The 21,413-nt window shown below is 37.9% G+C and overlaps 2 protein-coding genes across 3 annotated transcripts in view; one reads left to right on the forward strand and one right to left on the reverse strand.

Moving 5' to 3' along the window:
* Positions 1-21,413, reverse strand: part of LOC120891856 (uncharacterized) — a 79,830-nt gene that overhangs the window by 38,791 nt on the left and 19,626 nt on the right. Inside the window, exon 6 of one of the 2 annotated variants that reach the window (XM_078040391.1) lies at positions 17,911-18,765. The exons of the other annotated variant lie outside the window; for it this stretch is intronic. The gene's annotated coding sequence lies outside the window, so the exon portion shown is untranslated. Of the gene's footprint in view, positions 1-17,910; positions 18,766-21,413 lie in introns of those variants that run through there. 2 annotated transcript variants of the gene reach the window in all.
* The window catches only part of Pon2 (paraoxonase 2), a 31,654-nt gene continuing 13,249 nt past the window's right edge, over positions 3,009-21,413 (forward strand). Inside the window, exons 1-2 of the mRNA XM_005331808.4 lie at positions 3,009-3,169; positions 12,165-12,235. Coding sequence (XP_005331865.1) covers positions 3,096-3,169; positions 12,165-12,235 — 145 coding nt within the window. The 5' untranslated portion in view covers positions 3,009-3,095. The remainder of the gene's footprint in view (positions 3,170-12,164; positions 12,236-21,413) is intronic.

Raw genomic sequence — 21,413 nt, forward strand, 5'->3', positions numbered from 1 at the left:
TAGGGGTGAGGATGGAGACTTGGGCAGAAGTTGCTTCGGTAGCAACATTCACAAAGGGAAAGAATATGGGAGCATAGGACCTTTTACACAGAATAACAGGAGATCTCACTATTCATATGAACGGAATTCAAACACAGCTCCTCCTCTAAGATTCTCTGAAAATGAGGTTAGGTAGTTTTAGTTGGGCTGGAAAGCTCTGGTTCTTTATCTCAGATTCTCCCACTCTAAACTCCAGGGTATTGTTTCCCTTGACTACCCAACACCAAGACAGCAAGCAGCCTTCATCCTGAACCGAAATCTGTCAGTATCTAGTTCCAGAATTTGTCTGACCCTGTAGCTGTTTGGGACTGTGAGGACAAGTCTGGGCTTGGTGAGAAACATTGCTGTGATCCGTTAGTGATGTCTCTGTGGGTTTTGGAACAAGGGGAAACCAGCACAAAAGCTGGTGGTTTTTTTATGTATTTTTTATTTTATTATTATTATTATTATTATTTTGCTGTGGAGCCCAGGATAAAAGCTGCAAAAAAAACTAACCCTTTCCGTTCAGCTGAAATCAGACTAAATTATGAACATGACTTTTTGCCCCCTAAACTTGGAAATAGACCTTAAGAATGGCACAAGGCTAAGTAATCTTATTTCCAATCTATGGTTTCTTATTTTCAGACACATGTAGGTAGGTGTTGTAAAGTGGCTCTTGGCTCTTGACCTTGAGTCTCCAAGGCATAGTTTTTACATACTTCCTGTTACCCAAGAATCCTTGGAATATGACTCTCAGCAAGAAGTCCCAGATAATAGTCTCAGGTCCTGTTTTACATCCACCACCTAAAGTCTGACTGCATTTGTGAGATTCTTTTCCTCCCCAATAATTAGTACCAGATATGAGGGGAATTCCCCCTCCATTTATACAGTCATAGCCTTACCCTAAGTCAAGGTTCTTAATCCAAGTGGTCTATCACTTCAAGAGGAACAGGAGGTGTAAGTCAGTGGTACAGTCCCTACCCAGCATGTATAAACTTCTGGGTTCAGTCTCTGGTACTAGGCGGGGAGGGGGTGTATGTGGGAGTGAGGGGGGTGTTGGGGGTGTTGGGGGTGGAGGCTGGGCGGAGTTCAGGGTAGATCTTGACTTCAAACAAAATTTAGTATTTCATTTATAAAAGTAAGAAACACACCTCAGAAACATTAGCACTACTTGTAACCTTGATTCCAATGGAAGTAACAGTTTCATTACAGTTGCTAGAAAGGTTTTTTTTTTTTTTTTTTTGGTGGGAGGGGGGGTTGTTTTGTTTTGGTGGTGGTGATACCAGAGTTTGAACCCAGGGACTCACATATGATAAGCAAGTGCTCTTTAACCCAGGGGCACTTTACTACTGAGCTACACTCCTAACCCATTTTATTTTATTTTATTTTTTTTATTTTGAGACAGTGTCTCACTAAATTGAGCAGGTTGAACTAGAACTTGTGGTGCCTCAGCCTCCAGAGTAGCTGGGATTACAGATGTGTGCCCAGCTGTTACAGAAGTTTGAAAGAAAATTTATGCTCTTCAACATTGAAAGAATGCTGTGAGATATTGTTATTTAAAGTGTCAAATAACATAGCACACATTATAGTACTTTGTTACTGTAGCACAAACTTGACATTTTTGTTCATTTTGTACCACGGGGGATTGAACCCAGAACCTCACATATGCTAGGCAAAAGCTCTACCACTAAGCGACAACTCCAGTCCACAGATCTCTTTGTAAAATACTTTGACAATTGTATTTAATTGTAAACTGTTCTCTTTGCAGTCCTGTATATTTTATTGTTTGTATTTTAAAAAGTTATTCTGAGACGGTATCTATTAAGTGTCACTACTGCTAGAGGGGTCCTTCACACAAAAGAAGAATAAAGCTTCCTGGACTTTCAAAGAACAACTACTTAGCTCTCTTATATGGTCCAGAATAATACAATATCCCTTACCCTTAGGCCTGAATCAGAGATATATAGAATCAGAAGATATATATAAGTTCTTTTTTTTTTTTTCATTTTTGGAAAGGTGTAGGTGAGAAAATTGGCATCTGCTTCTCTTTAGTGGTTATTTATGAAACTGATATTTGTTAAACACTGACAAATTTAGACCATTTCTATCTACATATTGTGCACTTCAACTCTAAAAACCATTAGAAGTAGTCATTTGTTTGTAACTGTCTCGATTTTTTTCTTTTTCCCAGTACTGGGGATTGAACCCAGGGGCCCTTTACCAATGAGTTATATCTCTAGCCCTTGTATTTTTAATTTTAAGACAGGGTCTCCTTAAGTTGCTAAGGCTGGCCTAGAACTTGGGATCCTCCTGCCTTAGAATCTCAATTGTCTTGAAGGGTGTTTCATGTATATACATACACACACGCGTGCGTGCGGGCCCACACACACACATACACATATGTATATTTATGTATTTTTTTTTCCGTATTGTGTGTATAGGAAGAAAAGGAAGAAAATAAGGCGAGAGAGGAGAGAGAGAGAGAGAGAGAGAGAGAGAGAGAGAGAGAGAGAGAGAGACTGAGACCTACTCTTATTCCCATAAATTGAGTTTGGGTTTAAAAAAAAAAGTACTTAGGTTTCTAGTCTAGATGAAGTCTTGCTGGAATCAGGATATTGTTTTCCTCCCATCCACATCCTATTATAAAAAGCAGTAATTCCAACATGATATATTTACAAGATATGCCCCATTGCTATTTTCTTCAATTAAAAAAAAAAGTCTTTGTAAAACTTTGAAAGTTTCTTACTTTTCAGTAGGAAACTTTCTGTAAGGAACGTCTGACGAGTGGGGAGTTCAGAAAGGTGTGCAGAAAGGTTTTGTGTGGGTTGTTCGGGAAAGGACAGCAGGATCTCAAGGTTTGGGGCCATTAAACTAACCAGGTCGTGGAGGTCTGCGCGGGAAGGTGTCTGGGCAGCAGGTTTGCGCAGACAAAGGCCAGGCCCGGCGCAGGGCGGAGCCTCGGCGGCCCGGGAGCGGGATCGGGCGGGGCGGGCCTGCGCGCCGGGTGGGGTGAGCTGGCACCTCCCACGGTGCTGCCTGGTCTGGCCCGAGCCACTCGGCCGGCCAGCTCCCGCGCCATGGGGCGGCTGGTGAGTGTGGGCTTGATGGGGATGGCGCTGGCGCTCCTGGGCGAGAGGTTCCTGGCGCTCAGGTAGGTGGGGCTTCCTGGCGCCCCTCCTCGAGGGTCCCCAGGCTGCGGGAGCGGACGCCAGCGGGTGGAGAGATTCTCCGGGGCGGGGGGATCGTGGGCGGAGTGAAGAGCTGTTGCTGGCTCTCGGTTCCCCGGGCTAGCTGGGCCCACCCCACCCCCACCCGGATACTTTCTAAAAAGTTTAAAGCCTTTGCTGCTTACCAAGTTCTGCCTAAGTTGACAAGGGAGTGCTTTGCAATTACTCAAGGGCAAACCTAGTGCTTTCACTTGAAAACAAAACTATTACTCATGCATTGAAACTTTAATTATAAAGATTTATTTCAGGTCACCGGTGCTGCTTCCCTTTGTTGCCTGAACCAGACCCCTCTTTCATATTGCTCTCTCCATCCCTCCCCTGCATAGTTGGAGAAACACTTCTGTTTTCTCATCTTGGCGCTGTAGATCAAAGTCACTTGACAAAGCTACTGTTCTTACATCACTTCCTTATTCACCCTGGATCCCTGAAGCCAGAAAGCCAAACAGTAGAAGCATATCTCGTATTTTAGTTATATTGGAAGCATGGTGGTTAGACATTAAGGTTTCTAAATTACCAATTAAAATTGTATAAGCCTCATGAGAAAGCCTTCTGGAAATATTAAACACCTACTAGGTATGTATGCTGTGTTCTTCTAGGCAGGCTACTATTGTAAATTTATACCTTAATGGAGTTTACCTTAATATAGGGGAGGAGAGAAACAAAATAAATCGGGTACAATGGAACCCAGGTAGTTGTACATCCCCTGAAGGAGTTCTGGTGGAAGAGAGATTGACATTGGCTTTGAAGTGACCTTGCTTATAAGTGTGGTGATGGAGGAGTCCTTTGTGGATTTAAATTGCACTGTGAGCAAAGGTCTAAGATGAGAATTGGAGTACCAGTTTGAAGGAAGTATAAAGTCAAGGAATGAGAATAGTAGGGGTAGTGGGAAGGATGGGCTTTTAGGCTGTTGAATAAGTTCAAAACCTGGCCCTTTTTTGATGGGCAAAGAGAAGGTCTGACGGGTTTTGTTTGTTCTGTAAGAACCTGATATAACCAGTTTTGCATTATGAAGATGAACCTGCAAGGATAGAGCAATGATTATCTGTACATTAGGATCTCCTAAAGGGCTGGTCTCTGGGTAACACCCTAGAGATTCTAACTTAGTTAATCTTTGGTTATTTATTTATTTATTTATTTAAAAAACTCTCTCCTGATACTCTGGGAATGTAACTCAGAGATAAGAGTGCTTGCCTAGCATGTATGAGACTTGGAATGTGATACCTACCACTGCAAACAAACAACAACAAAAATAAATAAATAAATAACCCCAATCTACCAACCAAACAAAATCCTCTCCTGATAATTCTCAGGGTTGAGAACTACTGGAATAGAGTATAAACATAGGGAAGCTAGGTAAGGTATTACATTGGTTTGAAGAGGAGAACCGGGACTCAAACTCTCTAACCCCAAGAAGGAGGATCAAAAGTGACACCATAGCTTTCCACGGTTGCTCCATGTCCCCTAGCTATAGTTTCATCTGCTTATAACCAATGCAGGCGTTTGTTTTACTGAGGAAAGAATACTCATTGATAGGAAATGGACATGTTGATCTTAATTATCATATTATGTAAATACTCTCTGCAGAACCATTGTGAGTTGAATGATATTTTTTTGTTGTTGTTTAGTTTTATTTTTGATTGACAAATAATAAGTATGTATTTATGAGATAAAAAATATATTTTGTATACTATTGTGATCAAATCTAGGTAATTAGCATAGCTATCACCTTACACGTTTATAAAATTTTGTGGTAAGAACATTCAAATCCTTCTCCTTATTTTGAAATATACTTTACTCTTGTTAACTTTAGTCACTCTCTTGTGCAATAACATTGTAACCCTACTTGTAACATTGTACCCATTGACCCATCTCTCCCTCTCCCTAGCCTTTTATAACTATTACTGCACTCTAACTTCTACAGATCAACTTTGTAAGATTCCTCCTATGAATGAGATTGTGCAATATTTGTCTTTCTGTGCTTGAATTATTTTACTTAGCATGTTTCAGGTTTATCTTAAATGACAGGGATTTTGTCCCTTTTTGTAGATGAATAGTATTCCATTGTACCACATTTTATTTTATTTATCCATTTACCCACTGCTGGACACTTAAGCTTTTCCTCTTTTTTGGCTGATGTGAATAGTGCCTCAGTGAACATGAGAGTGCAGATGTTTCTACATACTGATTTCATTTCCTTTGCATATATACCCAGGAGTAGGATTTCTGGGTCTATTTTTACTATTTCAAGGAACTTCCATGTTGTTTTCCATAATGGCTATACTAACTTACATTCTCCAGAAGAGTAAACAAATGTTCCCTTTATTGCCTAAGGGTGTTGCTCAGTGATAGAGCACTTGCCTAGCCGGTACAAGGACCTGTGTTCCATACCCAGCACTGAAAAGAAAAGAAAAGAAAAAAGAAAAAAAAACTTTTCCAACACTTAGTTTTTGTTGTCTTTCGGATAATATATATTCCAAAAGAGTGAGGGGGTATCTTGTTGAAACTTTGATTTTCATTTTCCTAATGACCAGTGATGTCCATTATTTTTTTCATATATCTATTGGCCATTTGTATGTCTTCTTTTGAGAAATGTCTGTTCAGGACGTTTGCTCTATTTTCAAATTGTTGGGGTTTTGTGGTATGAATGAATGAGTTGAGTTCATTGTATATTCTGGATGTAACCCCTTATCAGATGTATTCCTAGTATATTCTACCATTCTGTAGGTTGTCTCTTCACCCTGTTGATTGTTTCCTTTGCTGTGTCTGTTTTTGCTTTCGTTGCCTGTGCTTTTAAGACCTAATGAGTTTTGATGACTTTGTATGATCTTTCCAACTCTGTTTTAGAAGCAAGACCACCAAAATTCACAGGCTCATTAAGTTATCACTAATTTTCAAATCGCCTGTGTTCCCACAAATTGAAATTTTCTTAACAATTTTCCTCCCTTCTAATCTTCAAGTTTTAAAATTAAGTCCCTTTGAATGATACGTATTATAATTGCAAGCCCAAGGCAAAGCAAATAAAGCTTAATGACATAGATTGTACCCAATAAGTAGTTTACAATGTGATGCAACTTTTCTTTACAAAGATTTGACTGTGATAAATTTTAATGAGCAGTGATTTCACAGGTTGGTAACTTTATTGGCTAGTTGAAGCTCCAAAGGCAGTGAGGTAATATGGGGTGAGGTGATAGGTGATGGGGGTAAGTGGGAGGTGGCTTGATTTAGCAAACAAAAATGCAGAATGCCCAGTTAGATATAAATCTCAGATAAACAACGAATCATTTTTTTAACATTAGTGTGGAATTCTTATACTTTAATTGTAGTGTAAGCATGGAATTTGGGACGTAATTGTACTAAAACATTATTCATTGTCTGACATTCAGATTTGACTGGGCACCCTGTGTGGTATCTGGTGACTGTGTTTGAGGACGGGTATCTACTCTCTGCAGTGTGATTGAGTGCTCAGATCTATGGCATTTCTCCTGTCATACCTTGACAAAAAGCAGCATGTTCCCAGCTTCCCATAAGGAAAGACTTTTCAAAGGAAGGTGAAAGGACACAAACTTTGTTTTTTGTGCTCTACTCTGGTGTCTGCTATTTAATTAGTTATTGCAGATGGTATTTTGGCAACCAAGTTATTTGGCTCCCCCAGGATACCCATTTAAATTTCAACTTGAGTTTCAGATAAACAATGGGGAAGTTTTAGTGTAAGTATGTCCCAGGTGGATAAATGTAATCAAGATTGTCTGTTTCCTTTGGAACTGTAACTGACTGAGGTTCCCAGGAGAGGATGGCATTCCCCACCCATCTTTTCTACCCTTCCCTAGTTAAGAAATAAGAAATTAGAGATAAACAAACATTCTCAGACTTTTTGCTCCCTAATGCAAGATACACAGCCTTGTTTGGATGAGTCATGAGATGACTTGAATGCATCAGAGACCCCAGAGTGCGCAGAAACCCCCCAAACAAGTGTCTGGACATTTTGCTTAATGGTTGATGACTTTTATGACAGCTCCAAAAAGCAACTCTGGAATCTGTTTTGAAACTGTTCAAAAGAGGCAGCTATTTTTTTTTCTTTTTTAATTACCATTCTGCTTATCACTTATCTACTCTGTACTGGTCACTGTCAAGTGTAGAAAATTCTGTATATGAAACCAAAATGTACATTTATCAACATTTGGAAACAATATCCTTTTGTTTTTGTGCTTTCATTTTATTTATCTGTGTGCAGATATTTTGTTTTTCTTTATTACACATGTAAATATTGAGGTTTGGAGAGCTTAACTAGTGGGCCATCAGGTAATTAATTAGTGCTGGACTTGTTAGCTATGCCAGGTCTTCTGATTCCAGTTTGTTCCAACTTCCTCATCACTTCCAACCCTCTGTACCACTGACAAATTTTCTCCAAGTTTGCATGCCTAAGCACAAATTCTTAGTTACTTTGTGCAAACATGGCAAGGTCTTAGAAGCTGAATTCCAAAGATTTTTATATCTACATATAAAAGATAAAGCCCATGTTTGTATATATCTGCACAAGGAAGACAAAGCCCCACCAATGTTTTGTAAGTTGGAAGGCAGTGCCATATGGCACAAAGTACTGGCTCAGAGTAACCCTGTTCCAACTTTGCTCGAGGTATATTGACACTGTTGCATGGTTTGCCTTCTATGCTCCCCACCATGAGTAAGCCAGTGACAAGAAGTCGTTGTTGTGTTCCACTCTGGATAAATACTAGAAATAGAAGAAATAGAGACTGATATCATGTTAATGACTGTTGAATTCATGTGTTGTGTGGTAAGATACCCTGAATTTATTAACATCTTTATTACCTTATACCTTGGACTAGTTATTTCACCTACTTGCTCCATTCTGGGATTATAAGAAATAAATGAGGTCACCTGTATTATATGCTTAGAATAATGCCAAGCACATAGTAAGCTTAATAAAAATTACATACGATGACAATGATGTTTGTGCAAGATTTCTTAGACTTTTTAGGATGTAGATCTATTAGTAGGCTGGCAAAGTAGCCTTGATTTCTTCTTAGCTTCATTGAAACTCTTGCAGTACTGGGATTGAACCCAGGGCCTCACACATGTTAGGCAAACATTATACATTGAACTGAACTACATCCTCAGCCCTGGTGTTGTATTTTTATATGTATAGAATAAAATAAAATGCATAGGGATACAAAATGAACCAATCATACTTAAATACTATTACCAAATTATTTTAAAATCTAACTTATGAATAATAACATGAGTTTAAAAAAGTTTTTTTTTTATTTTAATTTTTTGATGAGATCCAGAGGTGGGTAAATGTCAAACAGTGATCATTTGAAGTAATGATGAGTGTAAATGGCACTTAGAGATGGCTATAGCAACTGAAATGTGATGGCAGCAGTACCTGTAATTGTTGATATTGAGAGTCACAGGTATTGCTAATAAGAGGTACTGTGGCTTGTTCCCACTCATTATCAAAAAGAGTACTCTATTCAGTTAGAGGTTTAACTACAGTAGTATTTTTCCCCCACCCAAGGTCATGAGTCTCTGAATTCTACCCATGGATTCCTTGAAGGTCTAGGACCCCCAGATTAAGATCTCCAATATGCATGATTTCCAATGGGATTATCTGGGAATGATTGCTGATAACTAAGGGAAGCCAGCTTAATTCTTGCCATAGGCTTGTAACTCAAAGGAAAATAATTGAATTGTAAGGAAAAAGAAAAGGAAGAAAAACAAAAGGAACCTCTAGCAGAGAAGGCAAAGAGTTATCATCTTGAGCATCTATTTTAATACATTGTCGTGGTTGTTGGAACAAAGTGTCTGAGGCTGGCTCTGGGTTGAAGGGAAGGAATGCTGTGGTTGATTAGTTACAGCAGAGTGGCGACAGCCATGCCATCTCAGACCTACAGTAACCATAAGCTTGCTATGGGCATGAAGTGTTAGAGAGCAAACACTCCGTACAAAAGTAAAAAGATTTTCCTTTTCACATCTCATGGTATTTGTGTTTATACTATGTATTTTATACTTTTACATGAATAATGATAGCCTTTTTGATCTGCCAATTCAAAGAGGTTTGCATAGCTTTCTTTATTCCCCAAGCTTCTTAAATCTGATATTATTTAGGAATGCTTTCAGCTGCAAGTAACATACATCAAATTAATGGTGACTTATACAAATAGGGACTTATTTGTCTTACATGACAAAAACTGTAGCTAGGGCATATTCTGAGTCAGTGATCACAGCAACAAACTGGGTTCTCTGTTTTCATGCTGTGGCCTTTCACTGTTGACTTTACAGCCTTGTGCTTGTCAAGAATGGAATGACTGCAGTTGTTCCTGTTTTCTCAAGGACTGTGTGTGTGTGTGTGTGTGTGTGTGTGTGTGTGTGTTTTCAAATTACAAAGAAGGGAGGAGGGGAGGTGAGCACTAGCTCTCTCTTCTTGTGTCTACCATTTTTATCAGGAACAAAAGTACCTTGCCCCAAAACTTGAGCTGTATGATTCCAGGGAGAAAGTCTAGCAGTTTTCTACCAAGGGAGTCTGGAAGACTTGATGAGCCAAAGCGGATTGAAGCAAAATCCTCTTTTTCTTTCATAATAAAGGAAAGCCAAGGGAAAAACTTATTTGAGTAAATGGAAATCATGCACAGCCCTTATATAGCTCTTCAGTATTAATAGCAGGTAGTCTGCGTCTCTAAAGGTGATTTTGTACAACTAAACTAGTTGAAGATTGCTCTTTTTAGCCAAGTGTATCATCAGGCAGTTATCTACACAAACTTAAGTTGACTGAAATAAATATCTCATATTAAACCATTCAAATACAACTGAGCATGTTTCTTTAAACAGATTATATTTATTATTTATTTTTTTAATTTGTTCTTCATAGGTGGAGTTTATTTTTGATATATATACATAGAATAAGTATAACTTGTTCCAGTTAGGATCCCATTATTGTGGTAGTATATGATGTGGAGTTATATTGGTCACGTATTCATATATAAGAATGGGAAAGATGTGTCCAATTCATTCTACTGTCTTTTCTATTTCCATTCCTCCTTCATTCTCCTTGTCTAGTCCAATGAACTTCTATCTTTCCCTTCCTTGTTGTGGGTTAGGATTCACGTAGAACAGATTGTATTTAATCATATAGTTTATCTTTGAAAAAGTAGAGGTGATCGTCATCATCCCTATTTCTGTATAGTCAAATAGACATAGTGCATAAGTTATATAAAATTGACACCCAAGTCAACACATGATACTTCACATACAAACTACAGCTGTGACCCATTGATTTGTATGTACATCTGTTTCTGGAGCCACATATTATCAGGATCTTGGAAGTCTTTCGGGTTCATCCTTCTTGTATCCATATGGAAAACTGAGGCCTGCAGAGATTCACTGATCTGCCAAGGATCATGGAGTGTACCTGCTGGGACTCAGCACGGATCTTGGATCTCGGTGCTCCTGAGGAAAGCACAGAGTCGTAAGGACCAGGGCCACCTCTGTGTGACAGCTGGCTCCAATGCTTCCTCACTGAGTGCACCTGCAGGGAAACTGCTTTTCTTCAAGTCAGTTTCATCATCCCTAAAGTGGGGATGATGGTACCTAATTTGCAGGGTTGCTTTGAAGAATTAAATGAAATCATCGAGGTAAATCACTTAAAACCATGGTAGACTTAAAATAGCAGTGAATTATAACTGCTGTATTATTGATTACCTTCACCACCCATGGTTATTATCAGCATGGTCTTCATCATTATTCCTACTGCTACCACTACATGTAATTTATATACTCTTTATTTTTCCTTTTTAATTACTTTTGGGACATGTAAGAGTGAGATTGATTGTATTTTTGTTACTTTGATGTAATTTTTTAATGTATTTTGTTTTTATTGCATTATACATTATTATTATTTATATTTGTACATTATTTGTTTCATTGATGTATTATTTCAAGAAATTTAATATTATTTGAGTTGTATGATTCCAAATACTTACTGGTTAACACTTTATTTAGAAGTTTTATGATATGAATTGTCAGAATGTAGAGTTAGCCCAACCAGTTAGTAGTTCTGGATGACCTAGGCCCTATTTTGCTAAGAAACCAGTACCCTTTCTCATATTCAGTGTCTGGAAGTCAGAAGCTTACCATGTGTGGAACCATTTTAAAAATCGCCAAGTTCCCTGCAAATACAATTTCTGTTTCCTATGACTCCAGAGAACCGAGAGGTGAGAAAAAGAGAAGAAAAAGCCTGCAATATGTGTACTTCAAAATTGTCATTTCCACATGTTTTGGCCCAAACTTCCTTGTAGTCCTCTAGGGTGGAAATGATGGGAGAAGATACCCTAGTGGAGTTCAACATTCCCTAGTTATTTCTTCTTCTTCCTGCCTCCCAAAACAACCAGAGGGAGTAATTTGCCAAAGTTAGATGGTGCTCTCCAAACTTCCAACCCTGGTACACATTGTATTCCTTAGTAACTCTTTGTGGGTGTGTGCTAAGGGCCTGAGTGGTGCCCTTTGTCTTGGCCTTTTTCAGACATGGAGTGAGACCGCCATTTTTCATTGTTTGGCTCTTCAGTGGAAAGGGCTCCTAGAGCTACATCTGAGGTCTTTTCCCACCAGAGCTGCAAGAAATGTGACCTGGTGCTCTGTTATATTATAAACAAGTTGTGTTTATCGAGTGCTGGGCTTTCTCTCAGATCCCTGTCCATATGCAGAACTTCAGCGCCTTGTGCTTTTTGTTTTAACTTCTTTCTGGTGCTGTTTCATGTTCCTATACTTGTTTTTTCTGTCTTCACTTTCATCTGCTTTAGGTTTATGCTGCTTTATGTATTGCTAAAAGCCTCTTTAAACCCTTTCTGGAACAAAGCAGGGAACATATAAACAAAGTTTGTTTTTGTTTTGTTTTGTTTTAAACAGAAATCGACTTAAAGCCACCGGAGAAGTGGAATCTGTAGATCTTCCAAACTGCCACCTGATTAAAGGAATTGGTATGTATGAGAAAATGCTTGTTTTACACATTACAGTGTTGGACCACCAACATTAAAACACTCATTAACAGTATTTTGGCAAGCAATTAGTGTTTTTCAGCAATTAAACCACATGATCAACAGAACCCCCTTTGGTCTATCTCATTTGATCTTATGCATCCTGTATTTCTCTTATGCTGACTGTAATTTATTAATTGTTTATGTAATCCTTTGCTTATTATTTGATTTATGGCTTATTCCATGACTCCTTTGAATTTCACTTGTAAATTCTGTTTGTTGTGGACGGCCTCTGCATCCTGAGTTCATTGTCCCATTCACCACCTACTGAAGTTGGAAGGAAGGTAAGTTCCTTGTAATCAGAAACAGCATTTATCTTGCTGCTACTCTGGAACCAGCATCTTTTCAGATAGCAAATGTATATCCGATGCTTCATGAAATAAATTGAACACAAACTTGTTTTTATTTGTTTTCTACGAGGTGACTACAGAGGGAAGAACAATGATTGGGGTGTCCCTGACTCCATGACTCCATGCAGGATGCTCCACAATGCCTGAGTCTCAGAACTGAACAAACAGGTTTGGTCCTGATGCACAGGATGGGAGATCTGCTCAGACTTTCTCCTCGCACTGAGGAACTCTGTGGATTCTCTGTAATTTCTTCCAGGCAAAGTCTGTGTCTTGCTGCTTTGTACCTTGTTCCATATACCGAAGTCCCTACTATACAGTAGACTCTCAATAACTGTTATTGCATTATCAGTGAGATAAGTTACAGTAGGAAAGGGGCAGGGGGGAGCAGTACCTAATGTCTAGCTGTGGTCCTGCCACACACATACAATGTGAGCTGGTGCAAAGCATGGCCTTTCATATTTTTCACCTGCAATGATGAGTTTGTAGTTAGGCTAGAAGTTTTTAGAGTCCAAAAAAAGATCTTGGGAAATTTATTTATAATCTGACTCTGTAAACTACAGTGTAGAAATGACTAAACTAACATTTTATCCCTTCTAGTCCTTATGGAACAACATTGAGAGGTGGGAGAGACCTTTCAGTTTTTTGTTTTGTTTTCAAGAAATTGAAATCCAGATTGCACAGAAGCATTCTGCTCCTCCTGATAAGTAACATTGTTGAACATACTTTCCTGCCTGTTTAGGAATACTTTCACACACATGACTTAAAAAAAACACACACACACAAATGAGGTCAAATTATACATAATATTTCTGAACTACCTTTTTGTTCTTAATACTATCTTTTGGAAACTTATGTTAGCTTAGTTATCTTTTTTTCTGTAACTGCACAGTATGTTCTGTGCAAAGTACACATAAACATTATATGTTCAAACAGTACAGAAAGATCTAAAATGGAAAATAAAAATCTTTCAACAAACTCCCCATTCCCCCACAGAAGTAACCCCAGATATAAAGCTTTTTTTTTTGTGCACATGCAAATACATATATGCATATAAATACATTTTTTCCCCACAAATGGCATCTTAGTATAAATGTTTTACAATTGGCTTTATTCCTAGCATGGCATGAACAGCTTTGCATAGGTCTGTTTACCTCATTCTTTTTAAAATTTTTCACACATTCCATGATTTATGTAACTGATCACTTAATGCATATTTGGCTTGGTGCAGGATTATCTTACTTGTTAGTTTTTTGTTTTTAATTTTATTTGAGGTAAAATACATACCATGTAAAGTTTATCATTTTGCTGCTTTAAAAGTGTACAGTCAGTAATGTTCAGTGCGTTTATGTTGTTGGGAAACTATCACTAATGTCCATCTCCAGGACTTTTCCATCATGCACAACTGACACTTTGTACCCACTAAACAATAACTCCCCATTCTCTTCTCTCCTGGCAACCACCATTCTGCTGTCTCTATCAATTGGACTGTTCTAGATACCTTGTGTAAGTCGAATCATAAAATATTTGTCTTTTTGTGACTGATTTTTTTTTTCTCTCTGTAGTCTTAAAGGTTCATCTATGTTGTAGCATGTGTCAGACTTTCCTTCCCTTTTAAGGCTGAGTAAGATTCTCTTGTATGTATGTACCCCATTTTATGTATCCCTTCATTGTTGATGGGCATTTGGTTTTCTAATTATTTTCCTCGTACATTTATAATGTTCTTCTGGATAACAGAGTATTTCCAAGAGGAATCTCCTTTGGGTCATATTGAATTGACAAATGGGTTCCCCAGACCATCTCAGAAGTCAAAAGGGGCCCAGGATATTTTCTTTCTTGGAGGCCCCTAGTATTTTAAAAACTGAAGAAATGTCCAATATGAATTAGGCACACTTTCCTGCCAGGATGGAGGCCAAAGGCTTTAATTCTCATATGACCTCTATCAGACTGCTCCAAATCCCTCCAAATGAACTGTAATATAAGGACAGCAAACTTTTGTGTAAATGCTTCCTAAAAAGGAGTCCCTGCTTTAGCCTCCCATTGCTCTGCTTCTCAGTCAGTTAGACAATATAGATCTCCCTCAGTCTAAACAAGTTATGCCATATTCCTGAATATTTATTTTAACCAGATTAATGCTTTTAACAGAAGAAGAAAAGTGCAATGCAATCTGCTTGTGCTAAAGCAGGATAATTATACAATTTGTGAAAAAGTATACATTCGTTTATGGTTTACCATAGGTGGTACAATCTAATAACGGAATGAGAGTTTAAAGCAATATAGTTAACTTCTCTTAGTCTTATCAGTATATTTAAGGAACAGTAAATAAAGCTTTGTTTGGTGATTATATCAAACGTGTATTTGAGATTCTTTTTCTTTTCTTTTTTAATTTTAATTTTTTATTTAACATGTTTATATTTATTTATGAGGTACAGTATTATAATTGGGTGCATGTATGCACTGTATCTAATTAGATCAAGCAATCAGCATTTCCGTCTCCTCAAGTATTACCATTTCTTTGTGTTAAGAACCTTCAGATTTTCTTCTTCTAGTTGTTTTTTTTAATTATATTATAGATCACAATTATAGATCACAAAATACAACAGAATTTCAGAACTACTTTTCACTCAACTGTATTTTGGCACTACTATCAACCCTTTATTTCCCATGTCTCAGTTACCCTTCCTAGCCTCCAGTGACCTCTATTCAATTCTATTCCTATGTGGTCAACTTTTTAGCTTCCTCAAATTAGTGAAGACATATGTTAATTGTCTATCTGTGCCTGGTTTATCTCACTTAATATGCCCTCTAGCTCCATCCATATTGCTGAAAATGAAAGGATTTTGTCCTTTTTTATGGCTGGATAATATTCCAGTGACTCTATATACCACATTTTACAAATCCATTCATTTGTTGATGGACATCTTGTTTAATTAATATTTTGGTTATTGTGAACAGTGGTGCAATTATCTTGGTCATGTGATTATTTCTTTGATATAGGAATTTTATTTCCTTTGGATATATATCCAATAGAAGTATTGCTATATGATAAGATAGTGTTATTTTCAGTTTTTTGAAAAACCTCCATACTCTTCTCCTAATAGACACACCAGTTTACGTTCCTGCCAATAGTGTATAAATGTTTCCCTTTGTCCACATCCTCACCTCCATTTGTTTCTTTTTTTGTCTTTTTGGATGCAGCCATTCCTAATGGGGTAAAATGATGTCTTTCTATAATTTTGATTTGTATATCCCTGGTGATTAGTGTTCTGAACATTTTTTATATACTTGTTGGTTATTGTATGTCTTCTTTTGATAAATGTGTATTCTGATTATTTGTCCATTTTCAAATTGGATGATTTGGGGTATTTTTGCTGTGTTTTAATTCCATATATATTCTGGATATTAACCCCCGCAGATAGTTTGCAAATATTGTCTTCCATTCTTTACCCTATTGATTGATTCCTTTGCTGTGCAGAGGCTTCTTGGTTTTTTATAATTCTATTGTTGTAGATGTTGCAATTACAAACAAATCAGTGACCATCATTGCTCTTACATTTGCATGTCTGTGAATACATTTTTCTAACAATAAGGTTGTTGTCATTAGGACCTAATTTTGATAGTCATGGATAAACTTCCCCAACTTGGGAACACGAATAAACTAACTACCTCATATTTGTAACCCCACTCATACCTGACAGGGCTTACTGTGCAATTTTAGCAAGAACAAACCCTCATTGTTAGAGCAGTCTTTCTGCTTAGGCGTGCCTTTCCAGATCTGTTGCTGGCCTCTTGTTCTTTTTTTTTGTTGTTGTTGTTGGCTTCAATTTATTTAAGACATATAGTGTAGTAGTCAGAGGAAGAAAAGCTCCTTATATATAAATGTCTTACATAATAAGGAGGACTCAGGACCCAAAATCTAAAAGGCAGTTTTCTAGGAAATTCTAGCAATAGACATCTACACACAGAGATAAGTTGAGGTAATCTTGTTAAGTCCTGCTAGTGTTGACAAAATTAATTTGATGATTTTATTTTTACTATGTTTTAAAGCATCAAGGAGGATGAACTTGCCTTCCAATTTAGTGATTTTCTATGGTCAGGTAGCAATTGTTGCTTTCCCTCATTAGCATTTCATCTTTACTCACAAAGCAGTTCTTACTCAATAGAAAGACTTCTTTGGTACTTCTTTTTTTCATTTATTTCTTACATAGATGACAATAGTGGAGTGCATTACATTCATAATTATCCATTCACAGCACAATTTTTTAACTCTGTATGTAAAGTATGTTCATGCCAAATTATGCCATTCTACATGAGCTCTCTTATTTTTTTGCATACAATTCTTAATACACCTTTATACCACCATTTATCATATTTATGTTTGTATATAAGGTATGTCAACACCAATTCACATCTTCATACATGCATTTTGTATAATGATGACCCTCTCCTTCCACCATCCTAGCTATTCCCCTTCTCCCTCCCTTTCCCTCCTTCTTTGGTACTTCTGTTAGATCTACAAGACTGTGTCATTTGATTGAATACTCCACCATCAACCAATATAACAGAGAAGTTAAGTGAAATGAATACAGAACATTCCAACTAATCTGCTAGCAATTTATCAATCAGATAACATTCATCTGTCTCACTTTTTCTTATGGATGTACCATATTCAGATAAGGGATTATAGATATACTTTATAAACTTTGTAAGCCTTTAATACTATTCATGTAGAAGAATTAAGATTTTAAGATTTCATTTAAGGCAAGTTAAAGGTTGGGAGCCCTACTATTTGTTTCTAGTACAAATCATGGATTTAAAACAAGGAAGGGTTACTTTTGGGGGGAGTATCTGGGGATTGAAATAAGGGGCGCTCGGTCCCTGAGACACATCCTCATCCTTGTATTTTATTTAGAGACAGGGTATCACCGAGTTGCTTAGCACATTGCTGTTGCTGAGGCTGGCTTTGAACTCATGAACCTCCTGCCTCATCCTTAGGAGCCACTGGGATTACAGGGTATGCCAGCACACCCCACTTTATGTTGTTACTATTAGGTGGACAGTAAGCCATGAGCAGGACAGTGAAGGGCATTAAATTATAGGGAGGACATCAGACACAAGTACCAAAGAAAGTCTGTAAGTCCCAGGATTGGATAACTGAAAACTTTATCAAGCAGACAATAATCAGAAAAACGGAAAATCTTTTGTTAAACCTCCCCCAGCCACAGTTAATTGTAACCCCTTAAGGAAACTATTGCTTCTTTTTATTCTTCCTTTTGTTTTGGTACTAGGGATTAAACCTAGAGGGCCAAGAATGCTAGACCTTTTTAATTTTTATTTTGAGACAGGGGTCACTAAGTTTCTGAGGATTCTGCTAAGCTTCTCAGACTGGCCTGGAACTTGTGATCCTTCTGCCTCAGTCTCCTGACTCACTGGGGTTACCAGTGTGCACCATGACACCCAGCTTGGAGCTATTGTTTCAAGAACATAGCATAACTATCTCTTGTGACTAGGAAGTCACAGCCCTCCCTTTGTGACCTGTCATCATGACCCTCAGAAAGAAACTCTGTTATGGGCTATATAAAGGGTAATGGACCACTTAAGAGTGTATGAAAAGTAGAGGCAAGAATTATGTAAGCCATGTCCCTTAAAAAGCCCAGACTCTGTAACAGATAGGCCTGTCTTTCTAGAGATGGTCCACTCAGAGGTGTTCTGTGGGTATGGATTCTCACTATCCCTAATAAACTCCTGCCTGTTCCTCTTTGAGACCCAATTGAAATACTTCCAGTAATATCACTGTTGGCCTCTTGTTCTTTACATCTCTCTTTGCAATGTGTTCGGCTTCCTTTTTCTCATTGCTATTTTTGTTATTTTCCTAGTCCTATCTCCCTCCTCCCAGACTGGTTGACTATCCTGGAGCTTCTCTTTCTTCCAGTTCCCCCAACACTTCCCAGGAGGATGCCAACGCAGTATCAAATGCCTGGTCAACGAGATCTCTGCTGGATAATGCAGACAGCTCTAGGCCTAAGGCAGTTCTAGAGTCCCCAATACCTAGGCAGCTTTATCCTGCCTTCTGGCTTCCATCAAGAAGAGCCCCTCAGAACCGGTCCAGCAAAAGCCAGGTGGCATCTGTGAGGGATGTTGGACAAGAGTGGGAGGTTGGGTCAGTGATCTCTTAGTTGACTTTTGCTACTGAGTTAATAATTGTCACATTATTAAACAGCCCTTGGCCCCATGAAGCCCACCTTCTGTGAATTCAAGTCTCAGAGTAGACAATAGGGCACAACCAGACACATTACAGGACAAACTGCCAAGTGTATTCCTGTTACAGCTCACTGGGATGGAGCGCATCTCAGAGAAAAAACAAGCCTTGCAGCATTTGTATTCTGAACGGTCGTCTGTCTATGTTTGTGACCTTTATGTTGTGATGTGTGCGAGCTGCTGTCTGGAATTGGAAAGAAGGAGGAAATCTGTCACCTCTGGCCCTTTTCCTGAAGTGTTTAATGCCTCTGAGGCACTTCAAAAGGCAACAGAGCGGAGAAGATGAGTGATTAGAAGTACATTTGGGATACATTTTTAGATCTAATTAGAATTGTGCTTTTCTTTCTTTCTTTCGTTCTTTCTTTTTTTTTTTTTTTTTTGCTTTTGCCCTGTGGTTAGTACACCATATGAACATTTGTTGAGTGCCATGTTAGCGATGCACAATGGTTAATAATAACTTGTGGTTATATATTTTTAACAACAGTTGATTGTCCAGTGGTCTTTGATGGTAAGGAACACCATGTGCTGAACATACCTTCTCATATAGACAAAGGCAAGTGGCTGTAGTACGCAGTAAGGATCAGGAGGACTGTGTTTTTATTTCCTGTTTTGGAAACAGTAGTGGCTGTGCACTTGAGGTTAATACCCCTAAGAGGTGAATACTTCTTCCCCCTTGCCTTTTGTCCCCATCAACACGTGTATGCGTGCACCCACATACTACGGTGCCACATTTGCCGCCACTAGAAATGAACTCTTTGCAACTCTTGGGAGCTTTATACAAATATCATGTCATATCATGCCTTTCTGACTTAATAAATAAGAGTTATTGACTACATGTCATATAGTATGTGTGTCACCATCTATCAGCAAGAAAAGGTGGGAAGTGTTATCTGTACCTAAGTTGCTTTGTGCTTATTGCTAAGAGGGGTGCATGGATGCTGGGGGATATTTGGCCATCTCTAACATGGAGCTATAATTGCTGAAGTAAGAAGAAGGGATCAACATTAGATGTATTAAGCTAGAAGACTTTCTGGAGAAAGGATTTTAAATAAAAGTGCAGGATATGGACTGGTGAAAAATTCTGTGAGAAACATGCAAGCAACAATGGGGGGGTGGTGGCAAAGCCAACATATGGAATTAACCATAGTTGAATTTACAAAGTATCTTTAGAGAGGAACCAGGGGATGGTTCTGACAGAGAAAAATTCATTAAATTCTAGGTTGAATATTTTTTCATGTGCTTTAAGTCACACCAGATGATTCAAATCTCAGATTCCTGGTTTGTAATTTAAACAATTTGCTTTTCAAAGCCTCCATATTTTCAGATCTAAAATAAGGGGTAATAACATTGCCTCTCAGTGTTATAAAATTATATGCAATGTTATATGCAAAGTACTTACAAAGAGCCTGGTACTTTCGAGTTCTTAATGTTAGTAGTTATTCCTACCATGACTATTGAATTAGAGGAGAAAAGAATTTCTCCAGGATTGGCTACTCTTGCAATAATCATACCAAAGAAGTGATGTAGATAATAAAAGCCAATTGTGGTGTTCGCTTAGAAGTGAAAGATGAGTGAATAAATATGGAAAATATGCCAAAGTAAGGTACAGATAAGACTTATTTTTTTTTCCTCATTAAAATGGGGGGGGCGGTTACAATGGAGATAAAATGAGAAGTAATAATGTGGTTAGGATAAAAATATCTTTTTAAAATATTGGGTTGTTTGATTATTATTTGTAGAAAACTTTATCTTTTATTTTATTTTTACTTATTTATTTATTTATGGTGTTGGGGATTGAACACAGGGCCTCAAGTGTTTACTTTCCACTGAGCTATATCCCCCCAACTGTGTGTGTGTGTGTGTGTGTGTGTATGTTACTGTTGATTGAACCTAGGACCTTGCACATACTCAGAAAACTTTAAATAAATGATTTATATTTTGCGTTTGTTTAAGGTTCTTCTGTTTATATGTGTACATATATAGAGAAAAAAAGAATGAAAACCACTCATAATTCTGCTACTCAAAGAAACATCATTATTTACCTTGTATATATATATATATGAACATGTTCACATAGAAATTAAAATTTCTTAAGTACTTTTACTGGAAAAACAAATTTTGGATTAATTGAGCTTCTATTAGATGGGCCCAAAAAGCAAAACTTAGAGTGAAATTGTGTATGTGTGCATGCGTGCATGTGTGTGTGTGTGTGTATCTGTGATATAGAGCTCTTCTGCTCCCTGCTCATTCCCAGTTGAGAATCCCTGTGACTAGAAGCTAGTGGTTTTTGAGTCTGCTGATCTTCAATAGTCCTTTTCACAGGAAAAGTTCTCATCTCTACATATAAAAGACATTTTGCCATGCATAGAATTTCAGAGGGTCCACAGATTCGTGAAGCCTCTCTGTGGCTGTTTGGGGACACGCAGCCCCCCTCCACTCCACCATGCTCAGGCTATTGAGATGTGCCTTCTTTCTGAGCAATAGGCACTTAAAAGTAGAGTTCTTGGCATTCTTAT

Source organism: Ictidomys tridecemlineatus, chromosome 2, assembly GCF_052094955.1.
Source record: "Ictidomys tridecemlineatus isolate mIctTri1 chromosome 2, mIctTri1.hap1, whole genome shotgun sequence".
Lineage (NCBI taxonomy): Eukaryota > Metazoa > Chordata > Mammalia > Rodentia > Sciuridae > Ictidomys > Ictidomys tridecemlineatus.